This window comes from Hetaerina americana, unplaced genomic scaffold (genome assembly GCF_022747635.1).
Source record: "Hetaerina americana unplaced genomic scaffold, ioHetAmer1.1.p SCAF_1, whole genome shotgun sequence".
Classification (NCBI taxonomy): Eukaryota; Metazoa; Arthropoda; class Insecta; order Odonata; family Calopterygidae; genus Hetaerina; species Hetaerina americana.
In genome coordinates, this window is record NW_027286069.1 from 85,387,540 (window position 1) to 85,400,480 (window position 12,941).

The window sequence follows — 12,941 nt, forward strand, 5'->3', positions numbered from 1 at the left end:
TTTCGTAGTTAAGGATATTTTGCCAATTTTATTTGAAGACAATTTTTGCGTGCAATTCATGATTAATGTGACTCCTTGTAAGTTCAAAATCTTTCGCTATCGTCTTTTAACCAGTTTTCTGTCCTAGCAAATAGTTACTCGCCCAATATGTCCTGTTTACAGCATCATCCTTTCCCTCCAATAGGCATAGTATTAAATATTTTCTGTTGTTAATTTTCACGACTTTAACTACGCTATGAGTAATAAAAAGCTATAATAATCATCTGTAATGCTAAAACTGTAATATCTGTTTGTAGTTGGCTGTCTGATAATTTAAAATCTATGTTGTTGATAATAGCAAGTCATGGTTCAATATGCCATCTATATTGTAAATGAAAAGTTTCCTAGTCTCCCGCTTTCCTATTTTTTTATTTTTTTCCTGTTTCTCTTGGCTTGCATATGATCTCGATGGTCTTTTATTTAATCAATCAATCGAGCACCCTAAGTTATCACTGCTCTACGATCACACAGTTGAATCTCAGAACTCGAAAGGTATCGCTGTCGCTTGTTTTCGAATTCTGCGAAGGTCAAATTGAATGCGCAAAAAATAAAAATTTAGGTTCTTCAAATTGTAAATTCAATCCAAGATAAGAGGTTATTGCTGGTGCCAAATTTTTAACGAGTGATAAATCACTAATGAAAATGTTTTTCGCAATCTTTGTGGTGGAATTCCAGTTGACCATTTCTTCCAAAATTTAACATACTGGTTCTGATTATTTTATGTGCAGAAAAAATGACAGTTTGGACGTTTTGATTATACAGAATATAATCATAGTCACATTGGTAAATCATCTTTTGCGGTCATTGTATTTTACATACTCGTATTCATACACGCTCATAAGATAGACAAATGGTGAAAGAGGCGCCCCAGTTTGTATAAAACGCTTAGCTATTCTATGACTCAGGTGCCGTCGTAAGTGGAAAATCACTTAGGATTGATTATGCCTTAATGAAGGTAGAATTTGTGTATTTTGGTTGATTTTGAGGTCGCATGGAATATTTATCTTCGAACTCGCCTCGTAAATGGATACTCTGACCGTGATTTCCTTACAAAATGATGTATGACAAATGAACCCGAGTTCGGCCTCAAATAAAATCCCAACACTATTAACTCTCCGTTTACCTTTTTTTTCCTTTGGCGTTTCGCTGATGTAACAGGATGTGTGCAGTTGGTTTGTTTTACTTCCATTAAAATCTCGATTTTTATTGCCACTAATTTTTTTTAATGTTTCCTCGTTGCTTCTTAAAGATATTGCCGAGATGAAACGACACTTGTGGCAAATTCAACTTTCTCTTTTGGTAACCCCTTCCGCTGCCCGCGGCCTCTCTTCTCCCTGGTCCAGTTCCCTCCATGGCGTCACGTAGGACTCCCCGTCGGCCTCCGATGCCAGTTGCATCACGCCCACTACCCGATACGGAGGCATCCTATCACCTTCTCCACTCATAATCTTCCAAATGTAAGGCGTCAAGACGGCTGAAGTCTATTATTCCTCGCAGTCACGTGACCCCGGGAGCTCGCTAATCCCTGGTATTATGAGCGTTCGCAGGACACAAGTGTATTGCGAGGGAGAGCCACATGTATGGACGAGAGGTCTGTAAAACTTGCAAGGGTTCCTTGCCCTCGACCTCTCCCTCCTTTGTGCTTCCCCCCGCTCTCCTACACCATGTCGGGTAATGCTCAATTTATTTGTAGTAAAATCGGGTAAAAATGAACAAAAAGTGGGATTTTTTTTAAAGGCGATGTTTGATGCACAGAAACATGTGGGAATCGGAGAATCCCTAATAAGATCGGTGTTCATTGTAGTTGCGAGATCAGTTCGTGTTTGCCGCAGGCCACCACGCATGCAAGAACTGACGCAAACCGGAACTATACCTAGTCCGACCGATTTAAATTATATTATTGGGTCGCCAAGTGATGGAGGATAATAATATATAATAGTATAAAACCTAATCAGACTCGAAACACTGCGGGGGAATAGAGAAAACTTTGGGAATGATAATCCATACAATAACTGGCCACCCTGCCCCCGGTCCTCATTATGTTTGCATCAATCTCAGTTATTGACCCTGCTACTACATCCTATGCGTGCGTTGACGGTGAAAGGGTATCAAATATTCAAATTAAATTATTAGGTTTATTTTCAAATAGTTTTATTTTTTAGAAACAACTTTCATCACGAGAGATAAAACTATAAAGGAAAATGATGTCAGAAATGAAAAAAATGACGTCTAAGGAAAAGTGTCTTATGTATTTTTATTCTGTAATTATTGTAATTACTGAAGCTCAAGAATCAGACAATACAGGAGCCATTGAGGGTCGTCCTTGAACTGCAATTGACTGAGAGCGCTATTAGCAAAATCTTCAGTGTCACTTACTCAATACGTGCATCCCCACTCACTGTGTACTGTTGCCGTAGCAGGTGACTTATTCAAAGGAATGTATTTAAAAATTACTTCACAGCAATCGGAGTAATAATTCTAATCAAATGGGAATGAAACGGCAATGAATCTCATTGATTGGGAACAGTGAAAATGTTTTCGTTTATATCGTAAAAGTTCCTGACCAAGAACACTATTCACCGTGTTATAAATTATAAGTACATAAATGAATATTGCTGGAGGAAAAATTTCAAAATGTAAACAAAAACCATTAAAAATTGACCTAGTTAAAATTTAATGAAAACCTTGTGGATTTCACGAAAGTTAAAAGTTGAAGTAAAAACTGGTTTCAGCGCACCGTTACATTTTCAGGTGCTGGAAGAAGGATATGACTCTTAGTACCAACCTTCTCAAACTTATGATTGTACGATTTGGATATGAGGAGTAAATGAAAAATCTGACTTGGCCTGCACATAACTTTCTCGGTGGTACTAATTTTGTAAAACGGAGCGTGTTACAAAATCAGAATCATAGAAAAAATAGCCCTAAATTAGATGCGAATGAGAAAATAATAGGGTGAGAATTAATTGCGATTGAAAGGATATCTAAAAAAATCTACCCGGGAAAACTGGGCGTAGGGAATTCTTCAATTAAGCCGAGACCCAAAGTAACCTATTCAAAAGTATTGGGCAATCGACAAGAATTTCTGAAAATTCTAAAACCATCCAACCTTTTCCGTGAAGATCAGAATCACTCTTCCTCGTGGCGTGGCCCAATGTAACGTAGGTCAGGGTTGTTGTTGGAGCGTGCGCGCGTGTCGGCTTGCGTGGTCGTTGGGGCATTCCGGTCGCCTCTCATTGCGCGCGCACGGTCGCCACTTCCTCCATCTTGTCCCCCTCCTCAGCGTCTCACCGGTTTTTGTCGATTCGCATACCATCCAGTGGTCGCTGGATTCTCGCGTTTAATATGCTTCAGGAAGTGACGAGTTTTTCTGGCGAATCGTAAGCTTTACGAGGAAGGTTCGAAAGTCCATCAATGGCAGGTTTGGAGAGGTAGTCGGTATTTACGATGTAATTGCCCTTGCAACGACAATGAACGGGTTATTAATGCATGAAATAAATATGTTCGAATTAATTCAAATAGGAAATCTTTTTAGGACTCAAATAGGACTCTTTTGGAAAAGGATGTTTTGGACAAGTGTTCGGTTGAGTAATGTGGGTTATTATCGACAGGTGTAGCGGTATACTATTGCTAAGAAACATTTTGAATTACCATTTATTTCAGATGAAATGATAGTTCGTATTTATTTTGTAAACCAGATCAAAACTCAATATCCGTTGGTAAACAAGATGTTTAATAAGAATTCCATTCGTGGTTTCATTCTTTAGTCGCTTACTGTATTGATGTATTTTTTCAACTAAATAATTTGTTTTACTTTTTATGTGACAGTAATAATATGTTATTTATATATATCACAGCATATGCGAGAGATGACCCAACTTCTATTGGAGCTGATGAGAATGAAAAATGAAATCAATGGAATAATTTGGATTTTCCAGTATTTAGAATGGTTTAATTTACGATAGTTATTTGCTCGTATTTTTTACTCTCCGATGGGCATTTTACAGCTTAGCCTATTTCGCATGTTTCCCATCTTAACCTTTTCTTCCACAGGATATTGTATATACGATATACAATAGCATACCATATACTCATGACCTTCAGTGAAAGCATTCAGGTGTAATCAAGTCGTAATGTTTTCTTCGATTGGTAACTTTTTTAATCGTCTTCCTTTGGGATAAACATATATTCTCACCAAAGTTTTTTTACGATTTAGCGTCTAACACTGAGATCATATAACAATTGTTTTTCTTGGGTAAAACTGGAAAATATGACCGAATTCTTTTAAATCCAGAATTTAGATTTGGTTAGTTAGTGTTAATTAATAAGGAAATCCCAATTGCTTTGAGCAAGTCTAATCATTTTTTTTTCATTCCTTTGAGTAATAATATTTAATTTTACATATTTGTTTTAATTACCTAAATGAGATTAATTGGTTATATTTATTTCGGGAAGCATTCATATATTCACTTTGGGAAATATTTCTTCTGGCTAGTACAGAAACCTTCCTATATTACTCTTCCTTTTAGGTTCTTTGCTCTCATGTTCACGTTTTCTGGTGAATCCATATAGTCTCTCTGTGCCTTTTCTATCTTGTGGTTGTGTTTAGAGTACAGTCGTGGATGTGGGTCTTATTTCCCTGCATATGCTATATATTCAAGCGAAGTATTAGACCCAAACGTGGCATATGTAAGTAGTAACTAAAGAGACAGTGTAGATATCACAATTTCCGATTAGACATATATATATATATATATATATATATATATATATATATATATATATATATATATATATATTATACACTGTTCAAAGAAGAACCGTGTAACGTGATTATTGGAAGGAAATATTACTGCCCATCTACTCATTTAGTCCCAAAAATCGATCTATATTCACCAATAGGAATGAATATTTCTTTGAAATCTCTAATTGTTATTTAAAGGTTTCATCACGAGCTATATTGCAACATTTTATGTACCGCTGCGGTTGGTGTAAAGTTGACTTTATCAGGAGTCAAAGCGCAAAGTTAATCGTTGTCTTTGACTGAAATTGAAATTTTCTCAACCCTGTCAGAATTAGATTCTAAATTGAGATGTGTGTGTTGATCAAGTCCAATGAATATGCATACGCCTGTTTCAAAAAGACCCCAGATGGAATTTCAGATATCTATGGTAGCTATAGCTACCATGGATATCTGGAATTCATCTATGTAGTACTGCGTTGGAAGGTCTATTTTGTGTATCTTTTTCTGGACTTACATAATACGAGTTCTACTGAATATCTCCTTTTGCCTCAATTTCTCCGTATATCGTAAATAGTTGGCTAGAATTTTATTTGCCCTCGGACTTGTCCCTCACCAATCAAAGTCTTTTTCTCAGTTATACTATGCTTAGTGAAATGACGTGCAAATTGGCATTTCCGAAGAATATGGCTACTTCCTAAATATACGCGAGTTTACGTTTTACTTTAAATTTGATTCTGTTATATATTTTTTCTGTAAAAGATTTTTATTGGCATCAAAAAAACAGCGAATGGCATAGTTAAATTCATTCGTTTAAATATACACACGCATATATAAAATATGTACAGGTGGAAAACGACATGCATTGAACTTCAGTGAAGTCTCATTCAATTACAACTCTAGCCAAGAAGTTTTCCATAGGTGGGCGCGGCGTAAGCCAGCGGCGCCGGTGCGTGGTAAGCCACGGCTGGTCCTGCGTGGTAAGCGGCGACCGGTGAGGTATGGAAGGCCACGGGTGCGGACGTGTGGTAGGCCACGGGTGCGGATGCGTGGTAGGCCACGGGTGCGGATGCGTGGTAGGCCACTGGCGCGGAGGCGTGGTACGTCACGGGCGCGGGGGCGTGGTAGGCCACGGGCGCGGGGGCGTGGTAGGTGGCCACGGGGGCGTGGTAGGCGACGGGGGTGACGGCTTTAGTGACGACTGGTGCGGCGACGGCGGCCTTCACGACGGAGGCAGTACCTTCCTTGTGGACGACTGCGTTGAATCCGTTGACGGGATCAGCGGTGTAGTCGACGATGCGGCGGGTACCGTCGGGCTCGACAAGGCTGTACTGTCCCTCGACCACGTCTCCATTGCGAGTCTCATGCTGGCTCTTGGAGTCTCCGGTTAGAGCATCCTGGATGTCGTAGGAGAAGGAATACTGGGGGTTGGGGTCGTAGTCGGTGTCGACGACGGCCTTGGCGACGGGGCCGGCAACGACGGCCTTACCGACGGGTGCCGCGTAGGCAAGAGGTGCGGCGTGGGCTATGGCGGGTGCGGCATAAGTAGCGTGGGTTATGGCAGGCGCCGAGTAGGCCACAGGAGCAACTGCGGCCCTGGCGATAGCCACGAAGGCGGCGAAAAAGACGATCTGTCCAGGAAATGAAAAAAAAATTACAATATATCTTCTTAGGAAAATGTCATACAGTATTAAATATTGTTAACTGGAAATGGTGGTGTATTCATCTCGTAAATTCAGCTAGTACTTGATGGCGTTTATTTATATAACACATGGAATACCACCTATTAATTCCAATTGAATTGGCTTCATAATATCAGTCAATAATGTGAGAAAATATATTCCATGGGTTCTTAATTTAATGTCTTGATTTTCCGGTATTTTTTCATGTAATACATACTTCTGAGTTAAAGATAATATGACTCTTAATCCACAAAAACTAACTTTTTCCATTCATTTAACCATTCTTTTCTAAGATAGCATGGGGATAATACATTGAATATAACTTTTAATGTGTCCATAAAATTAATAAACAAGGGTATGCTACATAATGGAATATTAAAAACTAAACGAGAGCTCTTAATAATTCGAGCTATAATTGTAATGTAGCTTCTTTTCGTGTCTTTGAGGAACCAAAATATAATTTGTTACTGTGCATATTTCCATAGGATCTTGAGATAAACCTTGATTTCAATTGAGATGGCACTTAAGCACAATTAGCTGAACTTGCTAAATGCGTAACTGAAGGCAAAGCGCTCCCTGATCGCTGAAATTGCGTCAACTACTGAAAGTGATACTTTATCGCGTTCGCTACATATCAAAATGTTACTTTTGCACGTTCACCGGTTGAGACAAAGCCTTTGAGTACGCAATTAAATTAAATTATAAACTTTTTCACTCCCTGACGAGTCAAGCTGACGAACATCACCGAGTTCCTGAGAGATGCCACACTATCTGCGGAGTCAGGTAATCCTTAGGTTTCCACCGAACGTCGTCGTCGCAGATTCGCGGCCGGATCCGAAACTCACCTTGAAAGACATGGCTCCTCCGATGTGTTTGTGCAGCTCCTTGATTCGGATGTGATGATACGGCCCTCTTTTGCTCCGTTTATATAGCTCTGCCGTGTGAAGAACTCTCCCTTTGTTACCCTTTTATGCCACCGTGTGACACTCATAGACACACACGCAGACGTGCATATGTTAGTTGACGCAATCCCTGATGTTCCCAAGTAAGATGTGAATTGTAGCCCACCTCCGTTGGGATTCCGTCGGTTGCACATCCGCAGCCCACGCCCCGGGCGACGCCTTCCTCTTCCCCCCATCCATCCATCCTTCCTCTTTCCCTCGCCCTCTCTGTCTCACTGTGTCACTCCTCCCCGACTCCTCCCGCCGTCTCCCGTACCCATTTTTCCTCTCAATCTGCATATTTCGCAGGGCGGGCCCCACCCTCGCCTCGCCCTGAACTCCATGGGAACATCGCCTCCACTCTCGCAGAGGAGTTACCCACCTATTCAGTCACCTCCCCTCGGGGGGACACTCGTCGGGGTGTGTGATTGCGCGAGGAGAGACACGTGATACCCTCGCACGCCGAAAGAGAGGGAGAGAGCGCGTCGCTAATGGGAAAAGTGTCAGACGATATTTGTGTGTGCTTTGCGACTTACGAGGAAGCGAGCGAGAGTTCCATCCCGCGCGCAAGGGAGCCTGTCCGTTGGCTGACTCCTTTGCCGCGCTCGCTTCTAGCGGGTTCATGGACCGCCAGTTGGATGGATAGAGTCTGACAGTCGGCTATGTCTGACCACGTGCCTGCAATACGGCGGCGACAGTGCCCTATGGGTTTTGGACACTGGGCGCGTGGGAGCGAGGCGGCGAGACCTCTTGGCGGGTCCAAATGATTTATTGTGCCCAAGGACGATTCTTTGCCCGACGCGAAAATCCATACGTACTGATCCCCTATTCTCTGTATGCACGCCTATTTAAGAAACTACGAGTGATCTAGATAGTTAGAATATCGTACAAGAGCAGACTCGAAAATCGAAATAGTCAAATAGTCTAAGCGGCAATTGTTCATTTTAAGGGGTTATTTGTTGCTCATATTGGTCAAATTTTAGCTCCATGAGGTAAGCGTTAAAGTATCTCTGCAAAGATTTCCTTTTTTAGCGTTTTGAAATTATTTGCGTTCATGATAAGGGTTGCAATTTTCCCTATCTGAAAGATGAAAGGTTTTAAGATACTTAATCCGTGCCATTCTTCTGTCACGCCTGATTAAAGATGTTCCGTTCCAACGAGAAAATTGATATTTATCACAGACCTATAGATCTTTACACAAAACTGATCGGAAAGAGTAAATATGTACGTAAATTTTAAGGGCCTTTCATACTCAGTATCAATCAGATTTTAGCCTTATACGGTAAGCTTGTCAGAGTTTTCTTTTTTTCTTCATCAATAAAATTATAGAGTGTCAATGAAAAGAAATAGAATTGAGATTGATAGTATGGGAATAAGAGAATGTTGAAATTGATGAGATACAACTCGATGAAAATATTAAAATTTTTGCCGAGAAGATGGGGTGCATAAAGGACGAATTGATCAGAGGGGTAAGAATGAGTAGGTGAAAAAATATCGATTGAAGATGATAGAAGATGATACACATGTCGTTTTGGGAGAAGGAAAAGAGAAAGTGAGGAGGGATTAGAATGAAGATGTAAGGAAAAAAAATGTTGCGAGTAACAGAGCGAACGCTTGAGGTTATGTTGAAAGAGGAAAGCGCATATAGGGAGAAATGTCACATACAGGGAAGTGCTCACACGTCATTTATTGTAAGAAATTTAGTAATTCGTAGTTTTATATTGGCAACAAGAATTACGTTGGAAAACCTACTCCAACTTTTAGTGATGAAACACGATTTTTTTGACGGAACATAGAGGTATTTAATAAATGGAAGGCAGATATGTTTTTTGGGAAGTAGTATAGAATATACGAGGTTTGTCTAATATGTGACGGGAATTTGAGTAATGTGGAAAGAATTCCATTCTTCCTTTTGCTAGCACTTTTTCCAATCCTCGAAACACTTTTGGAACTCGATATTTGGTATAGTTATTAGCTCTCGTAGCGATGCGTTTTTTATCCCATCTAGGCTTTTAAAACGACCATTTAAAATTCTCTTTTTTTCAGTCCAGAAAAAAGTCACACGGGGAATATGGAGGCTGGGGCATCATTACAGAGCTGTTTTTGCCAAATATTCACGAATAAGCCGTGGAGTGTAAACAGGTGTATTCTTGTGGTGTTGCAAAAGCCATGATTTTTGTCGCTACAAATACGGACTTTACAGACGGAACATACACTTTTTTCGAATTGCTTTACGCAATCGGCGTTGAACTTCTGTAAGCAGTACTCTCCATTGATGGTTTGACCTTATGGCTAGAAATCACGGTACACTTAGCCATGCACTATGTGAAATAGCTATGATAATAACTTTTCTAAACACACCTCGTGCGTGGAAAAATTATTGCGGAGATACTATGCTTACATAGTCAGTCAGGTCAAATCATCCAATGCATATTTGATTTATTTATAAACTTGAAGATGAAAAAATAGAATATTTGCCTCACTACACCAGCGTAATTTTTGGACAGAAAAAAGTAGTTCATTGAGCAATTCGTATTACTATCAATTCTAATCATGATAATATCCCCCGTTGAAATTCACCGAGTATTTTGCTAGTTAATGTAAGTTTTTTCAGAAATTAGAATGTCTCCCTTGAATTTAAAATACATATTTGAAGTGCTGGTAAAAATAAGATGCTGGAAGAAATTACACATTTCTCTGGCAGGACCCAGGTTCAATCAAATTCCTCGGAATTCTTGTGTAAAATCATTTTTTTTGGATTGGTCGCGGCACAATTCAATGAATCTTTCAAATGTCGCGTTACACTGAGCTTGTTTAAAAGGAGAAAAAATTTAAACCTTCCTAAGCAGTCTTGATTTTAAATCCTTTTCCTGTTTAGGTAACTTAAAGAATTACATTCACGATGGCAAACCATGTCTATCAATATTGACGTGTGTTATAAGACCGTCCTGATTGGAGCAGAAATGGGGAATGAATTATTCTTTCGACTGATTTGATTTTAGTGACGTGCTTTTTTTAATTGAATTTTTATTAAATTGCTTTTTCACTTGTTATCGAATAAAAAAAAGATACTTTTTGACTTTTTGATGCCGTTCGATTGTTTGGATTCTTGCGCTCTCTCTCTCCTAAGTATCACACTGTTATTATAGTAGATAAATCATGTTTCCATTTTATTTAAATCGAGCATTTAAATGCAACACTTACGTAATTTCAGAAGTAAATGATTTAGTTATTAAAACGTTTTATACCTCCTATGTGAAAACAAGTCGGCTATAGTGAATACCTTTTGAAATAATTTGTTATTCGAACAGATTAGGCTATAATAAAAAAAGACATCGATATGATATATTCTTGGAGTGTCCCATTAACCGATGGTGTAAAGTTTAGTAGCTTTTCCTGGTTAATTTAAAGTGGCAATTTGCCACAAAATATTTTTGGTATATTGCCAATTTTTAATTAATCATGATAGTCCACCGTATCACGCCTGAAATGTTCTTTTTTTTAATTTTTCTGGTTAAAAAATATTTGGTCATGCCTTACATATTTTTAACAACTTGCCTTATATATATATATATATATATATATTTATTTATTTATTTATTTATTTATACATACACACACATATATACACTCACACATGATATTATTTGCCTCGACGTTGATATTTCCTCTACTGGATAAATAACGTTGACATTTTCCTCTCCTGAATTAATTTTCCCTTTATGTCCGTTGCTCTCCCCTTTCAGAATCAAATATTAATGAATTCAAAGAACGGCGGGAAATTCCGTGACAGTTATTACACCTGAGTCAGCCGCTTATGTGCACCCAAATGCGAGAATTTCTAAGTGTAAAAATCACTTGCCTAGACTGGGATGAAACGAATGATATTTGCACTGTAAAACTGTCCCAAATATTAATGACCTTAGCATCCCAAATGGAGAATAGTATATAAACAGAGGCTAGTATATAAACGGAATTTCCTTGTGCTCCAGAAATCCACATGTGCTGTTCGCTGAGCTTTTGCTGTTTCCAGTTGGTGTGAATTTAGTAAAAAAACTAATTTTAACTCATTTCCGTGCACTTACACCATATTTCTCATTTAATGCGTATAGGCCAGTCATTGTATACCCCTTTAACCTCAATATGTTATTCGTAAGTTGTTTCATATATGCTCTTGGGCACGTGGGACTTCGAATATTCCTCATACCTTCAACCACATTGAAATGTGACTTTCTCATTGAAATACTTCTTTTCTCAAATCATTTACTCCTATCATATATGTGTGTGTGTGTATATATATACTACCTTGAACAAAAAGTTCCCGGAATAACCACCGTGTGGCGCTCCCATCGTTCCGATTTGAGTTCTGTTTTTTTTGTTAAATTGGTACCTCTGTTGTTGATATTCCCTTTAAATCTTAGTGTCATAACTTGACATTTGCAAAAGTTACGTAGCCAAGAGTACATCTATCTCTGTGTGTGTTGGCGATTTTTTACAATTGCAGAAATGGATTTAAATTTGCAACAACGAACTTGTATTAAATTTTGCGTAAAAAACGGATTTAGTGGCGCACGGACGTTGGAAATGTTGGAAAAGTGTTTCGGCAACGATTCTCTAAAAAAAAACGGTCGTTTACCAGTGGCATGAGCGGTTCAGAAGTGGTCGTGAGTCAATCGAAGATGATGAACGCAGTGGCAGACCATCGACATCGAAAGTCGGTGAAAAAATTGATAAAGTAAAAGAAATGTTGGTCAATAACCGCAAATTAACTATCAGAGAAATAGCGGAGGACTTGAACATTGCCTATGGATCCGCCCAAGACATTGTGGTTAATGATTTGGGTTTCCGTCGTGTAGCAGCAAAAGACCTCAATTTCATGCAAAAAAGAGACCGTGTTGACGTCGCAAAAGACATGATTTGCGAGGCTGAATCCGATCCCACATTCATCAAAAGGATCATTACTGGAGACGAGACGTGGGTTTATGAGTGCGACACGCAATCCAGACATCAGGCAAGTGAATGGCGTTCACCAAATGAGCCGAGACCAAAAAAACCACGTCGTTTTCAGTCAAAAAAGAAGGCAATGCTGACGGTTTTCATGGATTACAACGGTGTAGTGCATCATGAATTTTTGCCAGAAGGCCAGACAGTAAACAAAGAGTATTATTTGGGCGTTATGAGACGTTTGCGTGAAGCAATTCGCCGAAAGAGACCAGAAATGTGGGCAGAAAACTCGTGGATTTTGCACCATGATATTGCACCGTCGCACAGTGCTATCATTATTCGTAATTTTTTGACGAAAAATGCAACAAATACCATCCAACAGCCACCGAATTCACCTGATTTGGCTCCCTGTGACTTCTTTCTGTTCAATCGAGTTAAAAAACCATTACGGGGAACGCGTTTTAGCAGCCGAGAGGAAGTAATGGAAAAATCGCAGGAAGCACTGATGGACATACCGAAAACCGACCGTAACTTTTGCAAATGTCAAGTTATGACACTAAGATTTAAAGGGAATATCAACAATAGATGTACCAA

General features: G+C 39.2%; 1 protein-coding gene across 1 annotated transcript; it reads right to left on the minus strand.

The window, feature by feature from the left end:
• Positions 1-5,541: 5,541 nt before the first annotated feature.
• On the minus strand, positions 5,542-7,344 carry LOC139686414 (cuticle protein 21-like). Its single transcript, XM_071583608.1, has 2 exons — positions 7,308-7,344; positions 5,542-6,411 (listed from the first exon to the last, which is right to left on the minus strand). Exons 1-2 carry the CDS (start codon positions 7,317-7,319, stop codon positions 5,680-5,682), a joined length of 744 nt encoding a protein of 247 aa, XP_071439709.1. The 5' UTR covers positions 7,320-7,344; the 3' UTR covers positions 5,542-5,679.
• Between the last annotated feature and the right edge of the window lie 5,597 nt (positions 7,345-12,941).